Source organism: Protopterus annectens, chromosome 8.part0 (assembly GCF_019279795.1).
Source record: "Protopterus annectens isolate FY-2018-M chromosome 8.part0, PAN1.0, whole genome shotgun sequence".
In the NCBI taxonomy this organism is placed as follows: Eukaryota; Metazoa; Chordata; order Ceratodontiformes; family Protopteridae; genus Protopterus; species Protopterus annectens.
Window position 1 is genome coordinate 1680224000 of NC_056741.1, and position 23468 is coordinate 1680247467.

The 23468-nt window shown below is 40.6% G+C and overlaps 1 protein-coding gene across 10 annotated transcripts in view; it reads left to right on the top strand.

The window, feature by feature from the left end:
- Positions 1 to 23468, top strand: part of PKNOX2 (PBX/knotted 1 homeobox 2) — a 3468198-nt gene that overhangs the window by 2061271 nt on the left and 1383459 nt on the right. For all 10 annotated transcript variants that reach the window (XM_044081208.1, XM_044081207.1, XM_044081210.1 and 7 more), the window contains one exon: positions 20785 to 20973. In XM_044081208.1, the coding sequence (XP_043937143.1) occupies positions 20785 to 20973 (189 nt within the window). The remainder of the gene's footprint in view (positions 1 to 20784; positions 20974 to 23468) is intronic.

The window sequence follows — 23468 nt, forward strand, 5'->3', positions numbered from 1 at the left end:
GTTTAAGTTAATGCAGGTAAGGTATTTTACTGTCTAGACACTTGGAAGTTAAGCACCTACATTAGTATTTAGTCTTTTTAGTTGCAGGACAAGTGTCTGTGGGTGCCCAGTGCTCAAGAGAAACAACTGAAATTTCTACTGCTTGATATGGGGGGCAGCGACCTGCTTGACCTGAAGGATGGTTTGGATTACTGAAAGAAAAATAGAAGAAAAATGTAACAGAGCATTAGGTTAAGGCAGCACATACTGTGTGACCAGTCAGATTGGATTTTTGTTTAGCAATAGTCAATAACAAAAACATCAGGCAATGGTTATTCCTGCTTCAGCACCTGATAACATAAAATATTTTCTTATGGCAACATACAAATATAAAATGTAAATATAGAAAGCAGTCCTCTACTAAATTAAGCAAGATACACTTTCAATGTATTTAAAAACTAGTCAATGCAGTTAGACAGAGCAGTGAAATGCAGCATGTGAGGGCGAGCGAAGCGGGCTAACACCGACTCTAAGTGTTTCTTTAGGCTTTGGTAAGTATGTAATGTTAGCTTAAATTGTAATATGTTCAACTGAAATTTTAACTGTAATTTAATATGTTTGCACGAAGTTATACGCTATGTTATGGGCACAGAGTATAATTTTCTGACATTCTTAAAAGGATATAGAATTAAAGCTGGGGTTAGTTACAGATGAAACAGGAGAGGAAATGAAATGCTCTTTTATAGATTTGAGTATTTCTCAAAAGAAACTTGACTTTAGTTGGGGGGGGGGCACTAACTGGAGAGCAATATACAACTGTTTAGTCCTGGTGATGTACTCATCAGTACAGAGGTTTGACTAAGGAACTATACAGCAGAAATGTACTAATACACTCACTAACATTTGTTTAAGTTAATGCAGGTAAGGTATTTTACTGTCTAGACACTTGGAAGTTAAGCACCTACATTAGTATTTAGTCTTTTTAGTTGCAGGACAAGTGTCTGTGGGTGCCCAGTGCTCAAGAGAAACAACTGAAATTTCTACTGCTTGATATGGGGGGCAGCGACCTGCTTGACCTGAAGGATGGTTTGGGTTACTGAAAGAAAAATAGAAGAAAAATGTAAGAGAGCATTAGGTTAAGGCAGCACATACTGTGTGACCAGTCAGATTGGATTTTTGTTTAGCAATAGTCAATAACAAAAACATCAGGCAATGGTTATTCCTGCTTCAGAACCTGATAACATAAAATATTTTCTTATGGCAACATACAAATATAAAATGTAAATATAGAAAGCAGTCCTCTACTAAATTAAGCAAGATACACTTTCAATGTATTTAAAAACTAGTCAATGCAGTTAGACAGAGCAGTGAAATGCAGCATGTGAAATAGCCCTTCTGGCTCTATAACAGTAAACAAGGAAAACAGAACATATCTAGGTGCATATGTGACAGCAGTTCAGTAAGCAGAATTATCTAAAGGCATCCTGCAGTGTTAAACATAACAGAAACATATAGTATAAGCTGTTGTACTAAAGCATTATGAATTAAACCACAATATACATCATACCTTAAATGCAAAACCTTACAGTAGGATGATTACACACAAGGGAGGCAAACAGCTGCTGTTGGATTTGAAACAAAAAAACAAAATGGCACCCTGGGTTTAAATTACCTCAGGTTATCCAATACAGAACAAGAGCTGGAGGAGGGAGGGGTAAAGACTACAGGGAAGGAGAAGGCTAGCCAATGGTTAAATGAACTCTGCAGACACTCACTGTGAAGTGCAAACGGAATAGAAACCACTCATTGAACCTTAAGAAAAGGTATGCTACTTTGCACAGTCACTCTACTTTATACTATAAAATCAAGGCAGATGTAGACATTATCCAATTTACCCTGACATTCTTAAAAGGATATAGAATTAAAGCTGGGGTTAGTTACAGATGAAACAGGAGAGGAAATAAAATGCTCTTTTATAGATTTGAGTATTTCTCAAAAGAAACTTGACTTTAGTTGGGGGGGGGGGGGCACTAACTGGAGAGCAATATACAACTGTTTAGTCCTGGTGATGTACTCATCAGTACAGAGGTTTGACTAAGGAACTATACAGCAGAAATGTACTAATACACTCACTAACATTTGTTTAAGTTAATGCAAGTAAGGTATTTTACTGTCTAGACACTTGGAAGTTAAGCACCTACATTAGTATTACTGAAATTTCTACTGCTTGATATGGGGGGCAGAGACCTGCTCGACCTGAAGGATGGTTTGGATTACTTAAATGCAAAACCTTACAGTAGGATGATTACACACCAAGGGAGACAAACAGCTGCTGTTGGATTTGAAACAACAAATTTGAAACTTTTGATAGAAAAAAACATTAACAGTGGTGTACCACAAGGCATACTGTTGAACCCTGTCCTGTATGGCATCTGTTTCTTGGACCTTAAGGCTAACACTTCTAACCTCTGTTTGTATAAGTTTCCAGACAAGTGTAAATTGGGAATTATTATTCGATATTCAGATCACTCACAATTGGATTGGCCAAGCATGGGTTAGATCATGTTAACAATTGATCTGATGTTGTCAGTTTTCATTTTATCCTTGACATATGGGTTTAGTTCTGAGCATTGGAACTGACTCAAATGTTACTACAGCCTGCCGAAGCCAAAAACTGTCTAGCCTAACCCTTACCCACAATGCTTCTTTCCCTGTTACCTCAGATCTCGTCTGCTGCTTTTCATGTCAGGCATGGTTGCATTTACTGTCAAGCAAGCTAAGTAAACGTTTATTGTTTACTGGTTTACTATCAAAATTTAGAAACACATTTGTTTGAGTAATGACTTACTCAAAAAAAAAAAAAAAAAAGTTGAAAAGGAAAATATTTTTTAATAAAAACAACGAAAGTGGTAATGTGGATAATTAGAAATTTGATATTATTAACATTACCCAATGTACCTTCACTTCTTCTGATTTCATACCAACGTTTTGCAAGGGGCAAGCCCCCCTGTGCCCCTCACACCCCCTGATTATTATATATACAGACTCTGAGATCGCACTACAGTAAGGAAAAGTGTAAATTTCCAGATACTGTGGTGTGATCTCCAATCAAAATGTCAGTCTCATATGAGAGAATGCACACTAGCATTCTCTGTTGTGGATTTGAACATTACAGATCAACGTAAAGGAAACTTGGAACCATGATTTCAACCTTCTAAGTTTCGCGTAACTGCCGTGCAAGATTTAGATAGTAAACCTTGTCTTCTTCTTGCTTTCCGACTGTTCAGTAGTCTTTTTTACCCTTACCTTATCATAGAACGTTCTGAGCCTCTTCTGAACTTTTCTGTATTTTTTTATTTCTTTTCTCTGTAATGCATTCGTATTCCTGACTATCTTTGTTGATAGTATTTTCCCTTGTGTAACTTTCCTGGCTGTTCTTCCAAAAAAAAAAAAGTAGTTTTATAGTAGTTTCTTTTCTTCTGCTTCTTCAGTGTGTGTGTGTTTGAGTGTGTGGCCTGCATGCCATTATTTTGTTGGAGCAAGACATGGCTGATAAATCTAAAGCCCCTTCTGGGTTTAAGAGATGCCAGAAATGTGGACAAAAGAGAGGCCTCAGTGGTGTCTAACTAAAAGATCAGTGACCTTAGAAACCATATTTATCTGGACAGACTGGCAGCCCTCTCTTTGTATATTCAGTTTCTTACAGACTCCGCTATGGGTATCTGGTTCTATCCTTTTGAGCCATAAAAGATCCAACTCTGTTTGATTTTTTATTCATTTACAGAGCAAATTGTTCCACATACCAGATTAAATGAAGTAAACCATCATCAACAAATAAATAAGGCACATTGGCATGATAGATTCAAATCACAGTGTAGCCCTCATGTCTGGAACAAAGTTCTGCTACATGTCATGCAGAGTAGCATCCTTGCCACCTTCAAGGTAAACCTAGATAACTGGAAGGGCAGCTTCATATTTTCCAAAAGTCTATCTTTTGTTCCCTCCTTCAGAGTGGAGGGAAGATTTGAAAATGGTTTATTGGCTAGGCCTGTAATATTTTACAGACTGATTGACTAGTGCTTCTTAATCTGGATATAAAAGAAAAATTACTGCCACAGACCCCAGATAGCAAACTCAAGGAATCCTAAAAGAATTCTGGAACACTATGAACAAATTTATAAACCCAGGTAACAAAACATCAAAGGCCAGTACTTAACAGTAGTACTGCCTGTAAAATTAGCTCTTAATTTATACAAAATGTTCTCTTTGCTTTACACTGCAGTGGTGGTGCTGCGGTAGCATTGTTGCCTCACAGTAAGACGCTGTCCAGTTCAATTCTCAGTTAGAGCGTCTTCTGCGTGGAGACATGCGTGAATGGGTGTACCTTCATTAAAGGTTGTGCGTCAGAGCTGGCAACTCAGTACGTAAAAATCTACTGCCAATCATTAGCGGACCGGACTTCCGCTGTGGCGGCCCCTAACCGGGAAAAGCCGAAAGAGTTCTCTTTGCATTACAACTGAATATTAACCTGACATGTATATGTCAGGCATTCTACTCACTGGTAGTAAAAATAAGCACTTATGAGTTGAATATAGCCCTGTGACAGTACTCAGTCATGTGCTTCATTACTGCAGTTTTTACATGTAATTTCTGCTTTTTTGGATAATTACTTGTTGTCAATACTTATACCTACATATGAATACCACTGACACATCATGCTGTTTACTCACTTTGCTGCTACCTTATTGGACAGGTTTTCTGTTGGAGTGGTACGACAACAATACTTTTAGGTGCCCATAAGTAAATTCAGACCTAGCTGCAAGACATCATATTTTATCTGGCAACTACATTTGTCTACCCCAAAGCACAGCAAAGAACCAAGCTGCACTTGCGGCAGGACAGATGTGCACAACATTAGACTGAATGTCTCCAACCCAGCAGGTGTGTGGGGGGGTCTACATTACTCACCTCCTTCCCCCAATTCTCCAGTGACCCCATTGTGTCAGATTTGTAACATCTCTATCCAACCAACATTTCAACAATAAGCTACATCCACTTAAAGAAACAACATATACAAATAACTAAATAGCCACTTCTATTACAACTTCAAGATCTATATGAAAAAAAAAATATTTTCCCAGCAAAAGTTACATAACTAAATTATATCACAACCTGTTCTTACAACAACACAAATAAAATCAATCCTACAGTGAAACAAGTACCAGGTATTTAGCCATAATTCTCAGCATGGTTTATATGCTTCAGAACACATGCCCTTTGTCGACTCTTACTTATCCTACTAAGTAAAATCCATTTAAAAATCCAGGTCCAAGAAACCTTGAGCTGGCCATTATGAGCACTATAAACAGAATTGAAATATGGCTAAAGAGCAGTCAAGTCAACCATTGATATTGGGCATTACATAATCTTGATTAAAAGATAGTACCTGCTTTCTGCCTCAACTGCACCTACTAGCTCACAGGATTATACTACCATTCATAACAACAGACTCGGGAATACGTAAGGTGGGGTTCTTACTCTAGTCAGGATGATGACCTCTCCCCTTCTCTCATTACAAACATCAATGCTTGTAATGCCTCTCCCCATACTGGTTACAGTAAAATATTTATCAGGATCATATACATTCTCCTACATTCTAATACAGCACAATTTGAGAACATTCAGGATACTTTATTGCACTTCATCATAATAGGAGACGGCAACCTAGACTTACATAATCCTATTAGAAAAAAGCTACAAAGTTTTCTACTTAGCAGAAACTTTACATATCTTGCCCAGGTATTAGACCACATCAAATCACAAAGAGGTCCTTACTATTAGACATTATTCTTTCTAAAGTTTCAGGGAAATGCAAAGCTATTCATGCATTCCCAACTCCACAAGTGAACAATGCCCAGTCATAAGCATCTGGCAACTTAGAACTATTAAGCTTCCGCCCAGATACATTATAAAAAGACAAGTTTCAGAAAACTCTGGAAATGCAAACTACAACAAATTATTTTAGAAATCTGCAGTGATCACATATACAACATCGAAGGCAGTTCTGGAATACTGTCAAAAGGCTGTCTGGAAACAACCTCTTTAAAATTTATAGCAATATTCAGACCAGCCAGGAAATAAGGCACAATGTAAATAACCTACCACAAAGTAATCAAACAGGTTTCATCACATCACTTTTCCCTGTGTGACCCACTGTCCCCAGTTCTTACCAGAAGAGCACCTTTTCACAGAAAACTGACCTTTTGATTATACACTGCATTATGATCAGAGTTGCTCTTTAGATCACTTTCAGTAGGTTTATATGTATTGAGATCCTGTTGCATTCCTGTTGCTACTTGTGCTGATGAATAACTACAGCTACACTTGCTTGAACTGCAGTAAAGTCTTAGGTTTTACCTCTGATGCAACCTGTCTTAGCTATAGCATCAACTATAGCATGTCCAGCTTTGCCTTCTCTCTGCACTTTTGAGTTGCCTTTGACCTTTTGCAACACACTCAGCAATGATCTTACACTAATGAATTTTTAGTAAGGATTAGTTCAGAACACATAACTCTTTTTCCTTTAGAGTTGAGTATACCATTTATAGTGTCTGAATTTCTCTCCTGCCCATATGGTAGAAAATAGAGTATTTTCACACTCAGAGGACTCTTCCTGTACCTTATGTAGTATCTTACTAATCAGAGTCATACTTCTGCTCTAGGACAACACTGACACTACTGTCAGTATACCCTGTTTCTAAATAGAATTCTTTATCCGTCGGTGAATGTGCCAGGTACAGGATCTGACTTAAGCTATCCTTTGAAACTTGCATGGCTTTTTCTTGCTCTTCCTCTCTTATCCAGGGTTCTGTCTATTTTTTTGGCTTTAGAAGTTGGTACTAAATAATTATGTCAGGATAGGGCATTAGTATATGTAATGATAGCTGGAATAAAGCTACCAAAATTACAACATATGTTGTGCATATGTAAAATACACAATATATTGTGCATATAAGTAAAATAGTCAGAGCTGTTTTAAGACTAATGTATGCTGTAGCCCTTTAAAGAAACTGAATACTCATTAATGCATTACAATGTCTAAGCAATTGTCAGGAAGATGTGAGATGCTCATAGATTCATAGGTTCATAGGTTGATACTAGGCTATCTGCCCTAGGGCATACAAGCCTAGCCAGAGTGTGTTTGGCTTTCGCCACCCTTCTTAGATTAGTTGACTGTGCCTCTGTATAGTAGGTCACAGAAGATAGCCCATTTAAGGTTAGTTTACCGTGCCTCTGTCTAGCAGTGACACAGAAGAGATCCCAGGGGTAAATATATGATCTCCCATCCAAATGTCAAGATTCTTCTTGAAGGGGGTCATTGAGGGGCTCTGTCTGACATGGATTGGGATTTTGTTCCAGAGTGAGGGGAGCCTCTGGGATATGAATCTGTCCCTCCAGCATGTTCTATTTATTTCTGTGCTGAGGTTTAAGTCATTGGAGCATGTAGTTCTGATGGATTTGGATTTCTTGAGGTGGAGCATGTCCATTAATTCTGGGTTGGACATGGCTTTATACGTCAGGCACAGATCGCCCCTGAGTAGGCAGTAAGCAACTGAGTAGAGCTGGAGTTTCTTTAGCCTAACTGCTGAAATGTTAGCATTATTTATGCTGAACTGCCATGTTGTTATGAATAACATAACCTGTTTGTTACAATCTTTGATGTATCCTTACATTTCTGACTCAACCAATGAATACGTCAGGGGGAAATAGAAGTAGAAACCCTTGACAGTACTTTACTTTCATGGTAAATGCTTGGATGCTGTCAGTGATTTACAACATATACCTTTGCAAAGCATTTTACATTAGATGTGATTTCCCAAGCTGATTCTTTCTTTAGGGCCAAAGTTGTCAGAGTGAGATGTTGCGATGTGGTGTGCAGTACCGGTTACACCAGTTATGCATTGTAATGATGCAGCACTTACAAGACATGACAGATACTCAATGTGTTCTCAGCTGCTTGCCTGCCCCTTACTTCTCTGTGGTATTTTACATTGCACAGGGCAGGTATGCAATAGTGTGTCACAGAGTATTCTCGTAATGCAGGAGCACCACAAGAAGAAACAGGACAGTCCCCGGAAGGGTAGGCTGAGACTAGTCCACGAGTGGGGTTAACAGCCTTGGAAAATTTGAGTGGCGTAGGGGAACTTGATAGCAAAATGTAGGCCTGTATTTGATGTAGCCAGAGCATTTCCTCATAAATTTGCAGTTTTAGAGAACACACATACTCTTCCGCGGTGGTGCAGCAGTAGTGTTGTTGCCTAACAGCAAGAGGTTCTCCCGTTCGATTCTTGGCTGGAGTGCGGGGAGTGCCTTCTTTGTGGAGTCTGCATGTCCTCCCCGCGGTTGGGTGGGCATTCAAAAGACATGCATAAATGGGCACGCCTTCGTTGAAGGTTGAACGTCGAGCTGGCACCTTGGCATTCGTGAAAATCTACTTCCAATGATTAGCGGACCGGAGTTCCGCTGTGGCGACCACTAACCGGGAAAAGCCGAAAGACAACAACAACAACATACTCCTATATGTTACATAAAAACTGAATATGTTATTACATTTGTAATGAATGTCCACAGAATTGTACAGAACAGCAACATCATTACAGGTAATTGGTTGAAGTACAGACATTTGGCTATACAATCTTAGGATGAGGCTGAAATGTAATCAGATTATTCTGTTTTCTTTTACACTTACACTTTCCTGTTTTTACTTGTAGAATAAAATTATTTACTTATTATTAAAATTATTACTTATTCGGCATATTTTTCACTTCATTCCATGATGAATTTTAAAGTGATTATAATGCTTAATTGAGTCTGGTAAAGTTGAGAATCAATCAGAGAAAGTTATTCAAAAGCTTTTAGTGCACATTGCAGTTGTACTGCATGTCAGATCATAGAACTTAGTGGAAAATGAAGTTTTCCTCAACCCCTAAGGTTGAATGGTATCAGAGGGGTTGAGTAGTCACAGAGACAGTGTACAGGCCCGGTGTGCTTTGTGGGTTTTTTATGTGTTTCTATGTGTGTGTATCTACTGGCTTCACAACATCCTTCATAGAGCCTAATAGTGGTAATGCCTCGCACAGTGGCTCCTGACAGTTAAGAACCACAGACATGACCCACGCAGAGAGCCACCTAAGCATCTGCTCCCCCCCCCCACATGTAGAAAGATAGACACAAGCAAGCAGATACATATCATCATATACATACATACATACAGACAGACAGACAGGCATAGACATGCACACACATGAACTAGGATGAGTACACACTGACATGTAGGCACACTTGTCTCACATGCACACACACACACACACACACACACACACACACACACACACACACACACACACACACACACACACTGACACACTCTGTCTTTCTCACACTGACTCACACTCTTGCATGCACATAGCAGGCAAACTGTTTTTCACACACATGCACACACACGCAGACCAGCACCTCTACCCCTTTGTCCAGTACCAACCCTACACTACCTCCAGCTTTAGAATAGGCAGTCTAAGTAAGGGTGCAGGAGCTTATGTTTGCAGACCTCTCCAGTCGTTGCAGAGTTGTTTCATTAAACTTTCAGGCACTGTTGATTTGACCCAGAGGCTGAGTCATTTGCATATTATTAATGAAGGGAGCAGGTACAGCAGTTGATCTTCTTGGTAGTAGTTTGGCTGTGTGACGCTGCTGGGAATGAGACAAGCATAGGTGTGGCAATGCTCTTGTCTGCACTCCACTGCACTATGGATGAGGCAGGTATGGTTATGACAATGTACTTCTCTACACTGCACTACACTTTGGATGAGGTCGGTGTAGTTATGACAGTGTGCTTGTCTACACTGCACTGCATTGTGGATGTGCCAGATGTCACAAACCAGACAAAACATAAAACACAAAATCAGTGTGCCGCACAATCACAGCCCTTAAGGCGAAATAACATACCTAACACACTAGTAATAGGTGACTCTATAGTCAGGCACACTGATGTCCCACTCACTAGGCTGGGCAAGGAGAAGGTTACTGTTAGTTGCCTGTCGGGGGCCAGAATCCACCACATAACACAAACATTCAGGTCACTCCAGAACAAGTACAGATATGACTCTGTCATTGTTCATGTTGGTGTGAATGACCTGAGACGTACCTCCCTGGACTACATGAAAAGAGACATGGAAGAGCTCTGTGATCATGTAGTCCAGGCTGGTATGACCCTGACCCTGAGTAGCATCCTGCCCTCACCAAGAATGATACCTCAGTATAAAGAAAAAATGATCAATTTCAACAACTGGCTAAGCTTCTGGTGTCATTCAAAGGGGATCCAGTGTCTGTCAGCCTGGGACAACATGCTCGAAAAGCCGAGATGGCTTGCACCTGTCACCCCTAGGCTTTTGAATACGGACAAGGCTCTTGCTGCCCCCATAGTGCCTTTTGTAGGCAAGGCTCAAAAGTCAAACCCACCTCTGTAAACAGCACAATTAACAAAAAACTGAGGGTTATGCTACTCGACGCGAGGAGTTTAAATCTCAAAATGCACACACTCGAAGCACTCCTCAGTATGAAGAATGTTGACATCTGTGCAGTAAGTGAAACCTTGTTCAAGGCTCCAGAGAGCACCCCAGCACTACCGGCCTACAACTCATACCACACGGACCGAAACCCAAAAGGAGGGGGTGTATCCATATTCATCAAGGATACTTATAGCTCCAGGTTAGTGGCGCAGCATGATACCTCTGAGATCATCCATGTGCAACTTACATTGGGCAAATCTGCAATGTAAATTGTGGCCTGCTGCAGATCACCCTCCATGACCCAGGACCACCACTAACCTTTCTGGAGACACTGGAAGACATGAAGGTCCTACCGGACACCTTGATGTTGGGCAATTTCAATTACCCTACCATTCACTGGGAAAACTACTCGAATACAAACTCCCAGGCCCAGCTCTTCCTGGAATTCATCAACTCAAATGCCCTGGATCAGCTGGTAAACTCCCCTACCAGAGGTGAAAACATATTGGATCTGGTCATCACCAACATGGGCAACAGGTGTCACTGGTTTGATCAGACCATAAACTAATCACGCTGGATGTCCACACCCCACCACCATCCCCAACTAAGGAAACTACAGTAAAAAACTTTTCTAAAGCAAACTTCACAGCCCCCACACTAAAGGATAATGCTGCCCAAGATGCAGAAACCTTTACAAATGCACTCTATGAGCACCTGCAAGGATGCATGGATTGTGCCATCCCTGACAAAACCAAGACTCACTCCTCTAAGAGAAGGAAACCAGTTTGGTGGACCCTGCCATAAACAGGCTATACAATAGAAGGAGGAAACTAGTTCAGAAAAAAGCAAATCCCAGGAAGGAAAGAAATCCCTGATCAGTATCAGTATGAAACTAAGGTCCCTCATAAAATCATCCAAGGCTAACTGTGAAAGAAAAATAGCCAAGGATTCAAAAGATAACCACAAAGCCTTCTTTAGCTATGTTAAGAATCTAAGTGGCAACTCGCAGATATGCACTGAACTGGTGCAAAATAGCACAAAATATACTGAACATACTGATATTGCCAACATCCTGGCAGATAAGTTCAGTGCAAACTTCACCCCCCCCCCTCACCCCCAAAAGGGCCCACAACAATACCGGAAAAGTGTAGTGTCCTGGAAATCACAGATGCACAGGTGAAAACAGCCCTTTCAAAAGCCAAAAACGCAGCATCAGTGGGGCCAGATGGTGTCCCAGGCTGCGTCTTACACGAACTACAGAATGAACTAACCCCCCACCTAAACACGCTGTTCAACCTCAGCCTCTCCACAGTTTATTCTTCTCCACAAAGGAGGGTCCACAACTGACCCTGGTAACTATCATCCCATAAGCCTGACTAGCCTGGTCTGCAAGGCTATGGAGCGCATCATCATGGAATTCATTAACAAAGACATTGGGAACCTCCAAACACTTGACCTGACCCAGTTCGGCTTTGTTAAGGGCAGATCATGCCTACTAAACCTGGTTGACGTCTTTGAGACAGTCACCAAGGCCATAGATGAGGGAAAGGTGGTTCACACAGCCTACCTTGACCTCGCCAAGGCTTTCGACACCATTCCCCACTCGGGTATTACAGAAAAACTCACTAGCCTGAACATAAACCCCTACATCACGAGATGGGTTGCCAACTGGCTTACAGACAGAACTCACACGGTAAGAATAGCGAGCTCCAGGTCCGATTCTAAACCAGTCACAAGTGGTGTCTTGCAAGGCTCTGTTCTGGCACTCCTACTGTTCGGCATATACTTCTCAGTAGTAAACACGAGGACTATGGCTAACCAAGTTTGCTGGTGACTGCAAACTGGGAGCCATAATTGACTCTCCGGCTGACACTGACATCCTCCAAAAGGGCCTTACTGAGACGGACACCTGGTGTCAAAGTCATGGCCTCAAGCTAATTGCCAAAAAATGCATAGTCATCCCATTTGGGAAAAACAAAACACCCATGAATTACCACATAAGTGGCAGCCCCCTTAATACAGAAGAGGTAATAAGAGATCTGGGGACCCAGGTAGATTTTAATCTCTCCTTTGACAATCATATTGCCAGAGTAGTTAGGAAATCCTTCTATGTGGCCCATCTAATTACTAAAGGGTTTGCATCTAGAAATAAAGAGGTTATAGTGACCCTCTACCCATCACTGATCAAACCCATCATAGAGTACAATGCCCCATTTGGGATGTACCTCACAAGACACTTCCAACAGCTGGAAAGACCACAAAAGTACCTCACCAAGAGGATTACTGGCCTCAAACATATGTCCTATGCAGCCTGACTGAAAAACCTCCGGCTGTACTCAGTGGCATATTGCTTACTCAGAGTTGATTTCTGCCTGACTTACAAAGCCATGTCCAAGTCAGAATTGATGGACATGCTCCACCTAAAGGAATCCTAATCACTGCAAGCCACGCGCTCTAGTGAGCTAAACCTCACCACAACAATAAATAGAATATGCTGGAAGGATAGATTCCTGTAACAGAGACTCCCCATGCTTTGGAACAAAATTCCAAACTACATTAGACAGTGCCCCTCACTAACACTCTTCAAGAGAAACCTTGACGAGTGGATGGGTAACAGAAAATACACCCCTGGGATCACTTCATTGGCTCTTCTTGACAGAGGATCAGTTAATTAATCAATGGGGCGGTGAAAGCCGATGCACTCTGGCTAGGCTTATAAATGCCCTTGGGTAGATAGCCTAGTACCTACCTATGAACCTATGGTTATGGCAGTGTGCTTGTTTACATTGCACTTGATATGAGGTAGGTGGCTATGGCAGTGTGCTTGTCTACAATGCACTGCACTGTGGATGTGGTAGTTGTGGCTATGATTATGTACTTGTGTACACTGCACTACACTTTGGATGAGCTAGGTGTGGTTATGACATTGTGCTTGTCTACACTGCAGTGCACTGCAGTGTGGATATGGCAGATGTGGTTATGGCATTGTACTTGTCTGCACTTCATTTTGGATGAGGTAGGTGTGGTTATGGCAGTGTGCTTAACTGCACTGCACTACACTTTGGATGATATAGGTATGGTTATGCAGTGTGAATATCTACACAGTGGATGAGGCAGGTGTTATAGCAGTGTGCTTGCCTGCACTACACTGAGGGTGAGGCAAGTGTGATTATGGAAATGTGGTTGTCTGCACTTCATTGTGTGACCTGGGATATACCTCTTCCTGTCTTAGTGTTTTCCCTTCTATTCCTGGGAATGGTAATACTGTTCCACGGTTATGTTATTTTATGCGGTACAGCCTGTCACTATTTGCTGGAGAGTCAAAGTTGTACTGTACTGATGCACTTCCAGCATGCTGTCATTTGCTTAACCTCCATAACTTCCCTAACCTATCCCACTGTGTATGCTGCTGTTTGCTTGCTTGCAAATTGCAGATTAGGCTTTGCATATCAGTTTGCATACCAACTGATATTATTTCTCACTAGGTTTGATTTCATCATTAAATGTTGAAGTTCTGAGCTGACTTTTTGGGATCAGTGATGTTTATTTCTTTATTCCATAGTCAGATTTAGAAACTCTTGGATGCTGTATTTTAATCAGGTACATTCTAAAAGTAAGCAGATTAAAAAGAATTAGTTATGTGTACTTACAGAGATACTGTAGTGGTCATTTCTACTGATTATCTACAACACTGTAAATTTAATACAGAAAGTGAGTCACGTGGCATTTCAGGAAAATGCACGTTCTGTGTCTCTCTGCCCTATTTCTGTTACTGCTTTTAAGCTTTTCTGTACTTTTCTTTTTGTCATAATACCAAGATTTTGCTTTGCCATGTTCTTCCTTTGCTTGTACACTGTACTTGCTTTTCCCTGTGCCTTTCTGTCTCTTGTTTTGTTATGCCGTCTGCTACTCCACTTCTCACATGCATATACCTACACACACACACACACACACACACACACACACACACACACACACACACACACACACACAGAAAAAATCTAGAATTCATAAGATGTTGTGAGATATCTTTTCATTAATCCTGTATGCTCTCTAATACTATATTTTAGAATATTTAAAAATCAAATGAAAAGAAAAAAGATGACTCTTTGTGTATAATATATGAATGTCTGAAATATAACAGCTGTTGTTTGTAGAAGCATACGCTCATGCATGTGTGTGTGTGTGTGTGTGTGTGTGAGAGAGAGAGAGAGAGAGAGACAGAGAGAAATAGAACAGACACAAAGAGAAACTTTGGCTGACTCAGAAGGTGTGGGGGGACACAATATTCTCTAAATAAATGGTAAATAGAGGGCATCATGCAATCTGTAACAGCTAATCCTTTTGATTGTCTTTGAAATTATATGCCATACAGGCTGAATAGCACAATGAACTGCAGCTAAGTTGATCATTTAGTAACTGTGAAGCCCTCCCCTCCTAGTACATAACTGACCTCCAGCACTGAACTCTTTCCAGTTTCCACTTGCTGCACTGGCTGGATAAACTAGTATGTGACTTTTTGCAGAATGAGTTTCAGTGCTGTTGGTGATCCACCTTAATGCACCCCCATGACAGCAGGAAGTAGGGGTGGTATGATGTTAGGCTGAGCAGTGAGAGTGCATTGATTTTGCTTGTTCCCAGGCCAGGTTTCCTACTCACTATGCAGTGATTGTAGCAGAGGTGTGCATAGAGGCACAGCATGTTGTTGTCAGCCTCTCTTCTATACCAGTCCCCAGCAGGAGTGTGTTGTTGGGCTTTCTGTCATTATCAGACATCCAAAAAGGAGCACTTAGTTTTACAGTGTCCCTATGTCCCTGAAGAGGAGAGGAAACAAACATGTTTTTACTGTTTCCTACACCCATGGAAAGGAAAGCAGTCAAACATCCATTCACTGCTTCCTACACATATGAAAAAGAAAGCAGGTAAACAGGTATGCGCCACTTCCTGTCCCTGTAAATAGGAGAACATCTATTCATTGCTTCCTACTCTAATGAAAAGGAAAGCAGGTAAACATGTATGCACCACTTCCTGTCCCTGTAAATAGGAGAACATCTATCCATTGCTTCCTACTCTAATGAAAAGGAAAGCAGGTAAACATGTATGCGCCACTTCCTGTCCCTGTAAATAGGAGAACATCAATTCATTGCTCCCTACTCTAATGAAAAGGAAAGCAGGTAAACATGTATGCACCACTTCCTGTCCCTGTAAATAGGAGAACATCTATTCATTGCTTCCTACTCTAATGAAAAGGAAAGCAGGTAAACATGTATGCGCCACTTCCTGTCCCTGTAAATAGGAGAACATCCATTCACTGCTTCCTACTCTAATGAAAAGGAAAGCAGGTAAACATGTATGCACCACTTCCTGTCCCTGTAAATAGGAGAACATCAATTCATTGCTTCCTACTCTAATGAAAAGGAAAGCAGGTAAACATGTATGCACCACTTCCTGTCCCTGTAAATAGGAGAACATCCATTCACTGCTTCCTACTCTAATGAAAAGGAAAGCAGGTAAACCTGTATGCACCACTTCCTGTCCCTGTAAATAGGAGAACATCAATTCATTGCTTCCTACTCTAATGAAAAGGAAAGCAGGTAAACATGTATGCGCCACTTCCTGTCCCTGTAAATAGGAGAACATCAATTCATTGCTTCTTATATCATGAAAGACGAGAGCAGGTGAACGTCGCATCTGTTTACTACTTTCTATAACCCAAAAAAGGATGGCAGACAAATATCCGTTTACTGTGTCCTGTGCTCACAAAAATGAGAGTAATTGAACTGCATATGGAGCACTGTGCTAACTGAGGGATTGATGTAATGGTTAAGGTATTTCTGTCACAGATTCAAGGTTCAGGATTTGATTCTTACCTGTGGTTATTGGCTAGGCATGTAGTAGTTTGCAGACTGACTGATAGCCTAGTGTTTACCTGTGAAGCTGTTCTCTACTAACTAATCCTGCAAAATGGAGAGGAAGTGAACATCCATTCCCTGCTTACTACTCCTGTAAAAGGGGGAGTGGGTGAAGATCCATTCAATTCTTTCTATGCCTGAGAAAGGAAGAACAAGATGCATCTGTTCTCTGCTTTTCGTCCTGGTCTAGGCTTATCCTGAACTTAGGTCCCTCAAGGCAAAGGCTTCTGACTTGCTTCTTCACCATTGAAGGAGTGTACAGTAGAAGATGACATATAGTGTGGGTGAAAATGGTACAAATATGCACCATGTGGATACAGAGTGGTCCGCCTTTCAGAGTTTAACAGTGCATAGTCACTCAGAGTGGGAAAATGATGTTAAGAGAAGGAGTACACAATGGTTGAATCAATACAAACAAAAACTAGAAAGAACAAGTAAAACTGTTATCGCATGACATACATTTAGATCCACTGTGAAACCTCAAATGACAAGATACTGAGGAATCACATTCCTAAACAACAATGTTCAAAATGCCCAAAGGATGAAAACTGTCACTGTATTTTGTAGGAGGCAAGCCTTCCTGCACCTCCCATGTGAAAGGCAAGTCCCCCACATCCCACAAACTTATATATACCAACTCGGTGGCCACACAAGCATGAGGTAGGGAGAAATCTCCCCAGCCAAAGGGATCACTGCCTTGCTTGCACGGAGAAATGGCACTGACAGTGATTTCCTATGGAAAACCGTCATCAATGTTCTTGTGATTCGAGCACTTGATGGTTGAAGAGTATAATACTGAACACCTGCAGGTATCTGTTATAATTTAGGTAGACAATATTAGAAGATTCCAAGGAAGGCTAGATGTACTGAGACTCATAGTAAGAGGTCTGACCAGTAGAAAGCAGGATATTGTTATCCCATTTTACAGCTGTGAGACTAAATCTGCAATACTGTGCTAGCTGAGGAGACATGGTCAACAAAATTTAGTTGATCCAGAGAAAAGCAGCTACCGTGGTATTAATTTTGCATGGAACACACAAAATTATATTAAAGAAATCTAATTAATATTTTTGTAGCAGATCATAGGACAGAGAAGAGGGTTACAGCAGAAAACATACTGTAGTGGTAATAGCTTACATCAATAAGTTATTTTTCAGTAGTAGAGATGCCAGAGGAGATGGGTGCATGATCTGTAATTAAAGAGGGAGTTTTCTGGCAGTGCATGCTGTGAAGTTTGTGAGTATTAGACTATGAAGCCCAGACTGACAAGATACTGAAGAATCATACTGCTAAACACAAACATCCAAGATACCAAAAGGATGAAAACACTATTGTTTATGATCAGAGCTTGCACTTTTATCATAAAACACCAAACCCATAGTGTATGTACCTGTGTCATTATTCTGCAGGCACATTATCGTGATTTAACCCAGCACCTTCTTAATGTTCTACCTTAAACAAGATTTGACAAATGCCGCATTCTTTCTTTTTCTTTTGTCTTCTCTCTTTTCCTGTCTCTGTTTCTTGAATTTTCTCCGTTCCTTTCCTTCTTGTTTCCCTTATCACAGAAATGGCAAGGCCTTTATTGTTTGATACTAATACATTTCCCAATGAAAAGGCCAAACATTATTTATTTATTTGTTTGTCTGTAAGTAATGACCAACTAGTAAAAAATTTTGTAAATAATGCCCAAGTAACAGCCTTTTTATTTTACTGCTTTTCCAGTTCCAGTCTCAGTCAGTTTGTAGTCACTTTAGCCCACTATAAATTGTCAGGGACCTGCTGTGGCGTAAAGGAGACAGAAAGGCCAAAGATATTAACAGTCATTAGAAATAAAGTCATGTATGCAACAGTGCTCAGATGGATGTAATTAGAAATTAAGAAAAAGGTTAGATACTGTTATTATCAACTCAGGCAGGCACAGAGGGCCCTACAGACAATTAATTCAGCATCTGGATATTTTATGACCCTACATGCATTTCTTCTTGGACTGTAACTCTTACTTTGGACAGATATACTGTGCATCCATGCAAGGATGTAAATGAGAGACCCCTGAGCAAATGAGCCAAATTAATTGACAGATTTATTATGACACCTCACTGTTGCCCTTGAGTGCCGACTTTGAATAAGGAACTCAGTGGGTTTGAAGCATGTGTGTTTCTTTCATTTCACTTTGTGAGCCCCTTTGTATAGTTATTCTTCTTTATACCACATGTGAGTAACATTTTAGTACACAGAAATAAGAGACCACCCAAGTATTATACAGACCTTTTGCTTTAGATCACAGAATGTGCTCTACTTATCTTCTTGTTCATTTTCCAAAACATGTAAACATCAGGAGCCCATAGCGTCTGATGTAAGCAAAGAACACCATCACTGGGCTCTCAGAACAATGTTTCTTAGTCTGTGCACAGAGCCTGAGACCATTAGCGGTATTTTATGGTGATGTCACTTCATCTGGGGTTTTGTTTGATTGGGACAGTTATATCTGGTATAATATATTGACATGTCTTACAAACCAGGCAAATTCTCAAGGCAGATGAATGCCAACTTATTTTACATATAGTATGAACAGTTTAGAATGGGAAAGTGTATATGACTGCAGATGGAGAGTGACATTCTTACCTCCATCACAGCGTGACAACGCGAAGGATACTGTCAAGTCAAAGTAAATAAGTATATTTGCTGCAAAAACTGGTGGGAGAATTGATTTATTATTCCTGTATATCCTGAAGTGCTAAATGTAACCATTACTACATACCCTGTGTCATGGGAAAATTGCGACAACGAAAGTCAGGAACAAAGATAACATTAAAACTAATTGTGAGATATACCGTTAATATGTCTGGGAAGTTATTTAGCTGTTTCATTGTAAACTGCCCTGACCCTATGTATGGTTGCTCATGTGTTTTTAGTCATTCCTTCTTTAGCCATACACCTCAAAATGCTTTTCTAAGCTATATATGCCAGTTTTGCAGTTTATTTTATTCTTGTCTGTGATGTATTGCAGATGACATCCTTTCTGAAGAAATGAATAGTTCCTAAGGTAGTTGTGCACATTTACTGTGATCCATACCCTATGCTTGTTTCCTGTTTCCACTTGATTGTGGCAATATTTTTAACTTTATTTTCATATATAACATCTGCATAGTTTGCCTTTTATTATTCTAGTTTTACATTCTGCTATCTGTCATGTCTCCAAGTAAAGCACTCTGATTACCTTATTTAACAGTGTATGTGGCTCCAATCACCTTTAAGTGCTTAAAATCTGAAGATGCATGCAATCTGCTTGTGAAGCAGTTAGAGCTCACAGCAGTGCAGCAGTGCATATGTGGCATAAAGGTGTTTAGCCTGAGTTATTTCATATTGTAATCATGTCATGGGCATTGTTTATCCTCTACTAGGACAGCTCCTTATTTCTAGCAACAACTACAAATGTTGGCTTCAGCATTGTGAGCCAAGTACTTAGCATCTGCAACATGGTGAGAGGCTTATTTTCAGTAAGGGAAAACTACTCAGATAATGTGGCACATACAGAAAGTTAAGCAGTGACATTCTGATATGGAAATGTTCCTTATGACATCCTTGGCCTCCACAAAATGAGAGTGTACGATGCAGTATTTGTAAGTATCAGCCCATCCCTTCCGAGTAGAGATGTTACAGTGCAGGTGGGAAGTTGCAGAAGCCCATGGACCAAGTACTGGCCTGCTGAGGAATGGGATGCCAGTAGTAGGTGTCAGATGTAAATTAAGATTTATTCACTTATGAGTAGCTGTAAGAAAAAATGGGAACACCTTTATTGTATTCTTATCAAAGCAAGTAACACTGACAATTGTCATACTATTTCTCTACTTTCTTAATTCCAGATTTTACTTAGAAAGGTTGTACGTCAGGGCTGGCAACTCGGTACGTAAAAATCTGCTGCCAATCATTAGCAGACCGGAGTTCCACTGTGGCGACCCCTAACTGGGAAAAAGCCGAAAGATACAACAACTTAGAACTGTTTGTTGTAGAGCATACTCTCAACAGTAATGTCTCCTCCAAATACTTCCCATGTCAGTTGACATTAGTCCCATTCATGTCTGTGGTAAATAGTGATTGCATGGATTGTGTAGCTGTGCCAAACACCATGTAAAGTGAAAGGTGCTGTAGTTCCTGCTTTCACATGTGCTACATGTCTGTATGGAAAGTTGTAGCACTGTCTTGTCATGACAGTTATGTGACAGTAAGTCTGCTGTAAAAATCTGCTCCACATACTTCCCCCTGTTAGTTTATATGTTTTTGATGGCATGGTTCTCCTTTGAGTATTGCACTTTCTTTTCCAGATGGTAAAGGCAATTCAGGTGCTGCGAATTCACTTACTGGAGTTGGAGAAAGTGAATGAGCTCTGTAAGGACTTCTGTAATCGCTACATCACCTGCCTCAAGACCAAGATGCACAGTGACAACTTATTGCGCAATGACCTTGGTGCTTCTTACTCCCCCATTCAGTCCAGCCTCAGCCTACACTCACAGGTAAGAACCACAGGCTAATCAGTCCAGCCTCAGCCTACGTTCACAGATAAGAACCACCAGCCAGTCGGTCCAGCCTCAGCCTATATGCACAGGTAAGAACTACTGGTCTGTCAGTCCCGCCTCAGCCTACACTCACAGGTAAGAACTACTGGTCAGTCATTCCAGCCTCAGCCTACACTCATAGGTAAGAAACACCAGCCAGTCAGTCCAGCATCAGCCTACACTCACAGGTAGGAAATACTGGTCAGTCAGTCCAGGTCAGTTAGTCCACCCAAAGCCTACACTCACAGGTAAGAAACACAGGGTAATCAGTCCAGCCTCAGCCTACATTCACAGGTAAGAACCACAGGCTAATCAATTCAGCAAATATAAATTGTAAAGAATAAGGTTTGTCAAGGTTTGTGTTAACTGAGATATGACTCTGCCACATGCAGCATTGGCTCTAACCTAAAACAGATGACACAAAGACATGAGATAGGAGTATAACTTGTTATTCAGATTTATTTATTTTGTTAATTTTTTTTTTCAGGCTGTAGATTGAATTTACTTTGAGCCTTGACATATTTCTATGTAAAATGTAAGCAAAGCATATGATTCAGATTCGTTCAACTCATTTTCATTGTAAAAGGTTTCTTTCAAGCCATTTTTAGTGAAAATGTTAGTACTATTACCAGCAAACTTATATTGCAATGTTTATTTTTTGTATATTGTAGTAAAAAAATCAAACCATAACAGAAAATTATACTAAACAGATCCATTCTGCTACCCACCCCCTTGCTATGTTATCATTGAATCATTTCAGACCTGCTACCTTCATAGTGAACAGTAATATACTCTAATATATGATATAATATACTCTCTTGCAGAAGCTACACCCCCCCACGATCTAAGAAGGAAAAGAAAGAAAGGCAAACATTTAAAGAGTGTGCTACTCTGGCCTCTGTCCTTGCCATATGAGATGCTTGTGTCACTTAACTCTTGTCATACCTCCAATCCATTACACAATACAAATCCCTGTATCAGCTTCTGTATCTAATATCCTTGTTTTCCATAGGGCCTATCTCTTCATGTTCAATCCCATCCCTCCCATCACATGAGAACATCCCTCTCACAAGCTTAACAACCATTCTGCAGCCATATTTCAGTCTCTTAAGTCCTGCAGGGACTATCCACCTCCTTGTTATCTCCTTTTTAATCCACCCAGATATATGAACAACACATCAGACCTCTCTGACAATGTCCAGTTACATCTCCCACTTTACCTTTGACAGATAGGTCCATATCCTCCCTATAGTTCATCCTTCTCCCAATCTGTTTACCAAGTCAGTTGACCACTATGATACTCTCCTTCCCGTCTCCACCCCATGCATTTCCATACTTCTTGTTCATCTCCGCATACTATAGCTACCATTTCACATGCATTTCATGCTCCTGCTAAATTTCTATAAAAATTGTAAATCTAGTCTCACTTTTCACTATTATTACATCTTTCAGTTTAACACCACCAAAGCATACAGTTCTGGGCTTAAAATTCTTGATTTTCTACAATTCTGCAAGCAGCTGTCACCCACATTCTACTTCCTTCCAGTACTGCTCTGCCTCTCATCATTTTCCTACCATCTTTCCAGTTTTGTGCATAATTCTCTGAGCTTTACCTTGTTTGTAATAATCTATGCACGTCTTCCTTTAAACGCATCCTACATTACCTTACCTTTTCCATACTCTTAGGTGAGTCTACACATTTACAGCCACCACATTCTGCTTGAAATCTTGCATACACCATCCTCAATAACTCAGCTGCCCTTGAAAGGTCTCTTTGTCCTCACCTGACTGTGCAGAATGATCACACTTTGTTGTCATTATTTTGACTCTCCTTTTCTGTCAGGTAGGTTAGAATATGTTAGGTTACGTGCAAGAAGTGGTAGTAACATCATTTTCACAACTGCTATGTCCAGTCAAGGGAGATGTCTTTTCAATATAACCTGCTGTGACATCCCACTCTGGGCCAGTAATCAAGGAGCCAGAATCCTCACCATTGACACTGTAGAAGGACATTCACTGGGAACAAAGATGGATACACCCAGTATTTCCAGATGTAGCTCTCTGCATCAAGCAGACATTCCCTTAAGAGCACACAGGGAACACATTCAGCCCAGAGTCTGGGTTTCTATCTCTGTCTCTCCACAGGTTCCCAGTAATGCTCCCCACTGGTACTGCTGTTGAGTTAAGTCCTCAGCCAAGTGTCCAAGCCAAGTCCACCAGCACCCTCTCTGTGAAACCAGTACTTCAAGTCCCTGCCCCAAGCAGCTGACAGACACACTCTTTGAGATTTGATTTGCATGCGCGCGCACACACACACACTCACACACACAATGATGTAAGGTAATGCCAGCTATGCCAGGAGAAGTAGGGCAGTGGATGTGTAACATATGCCAGCACAGCTGGAATGTAGCAAAGAATTGTATGTTATTTGAATATCAAGTGATTTGTACAGA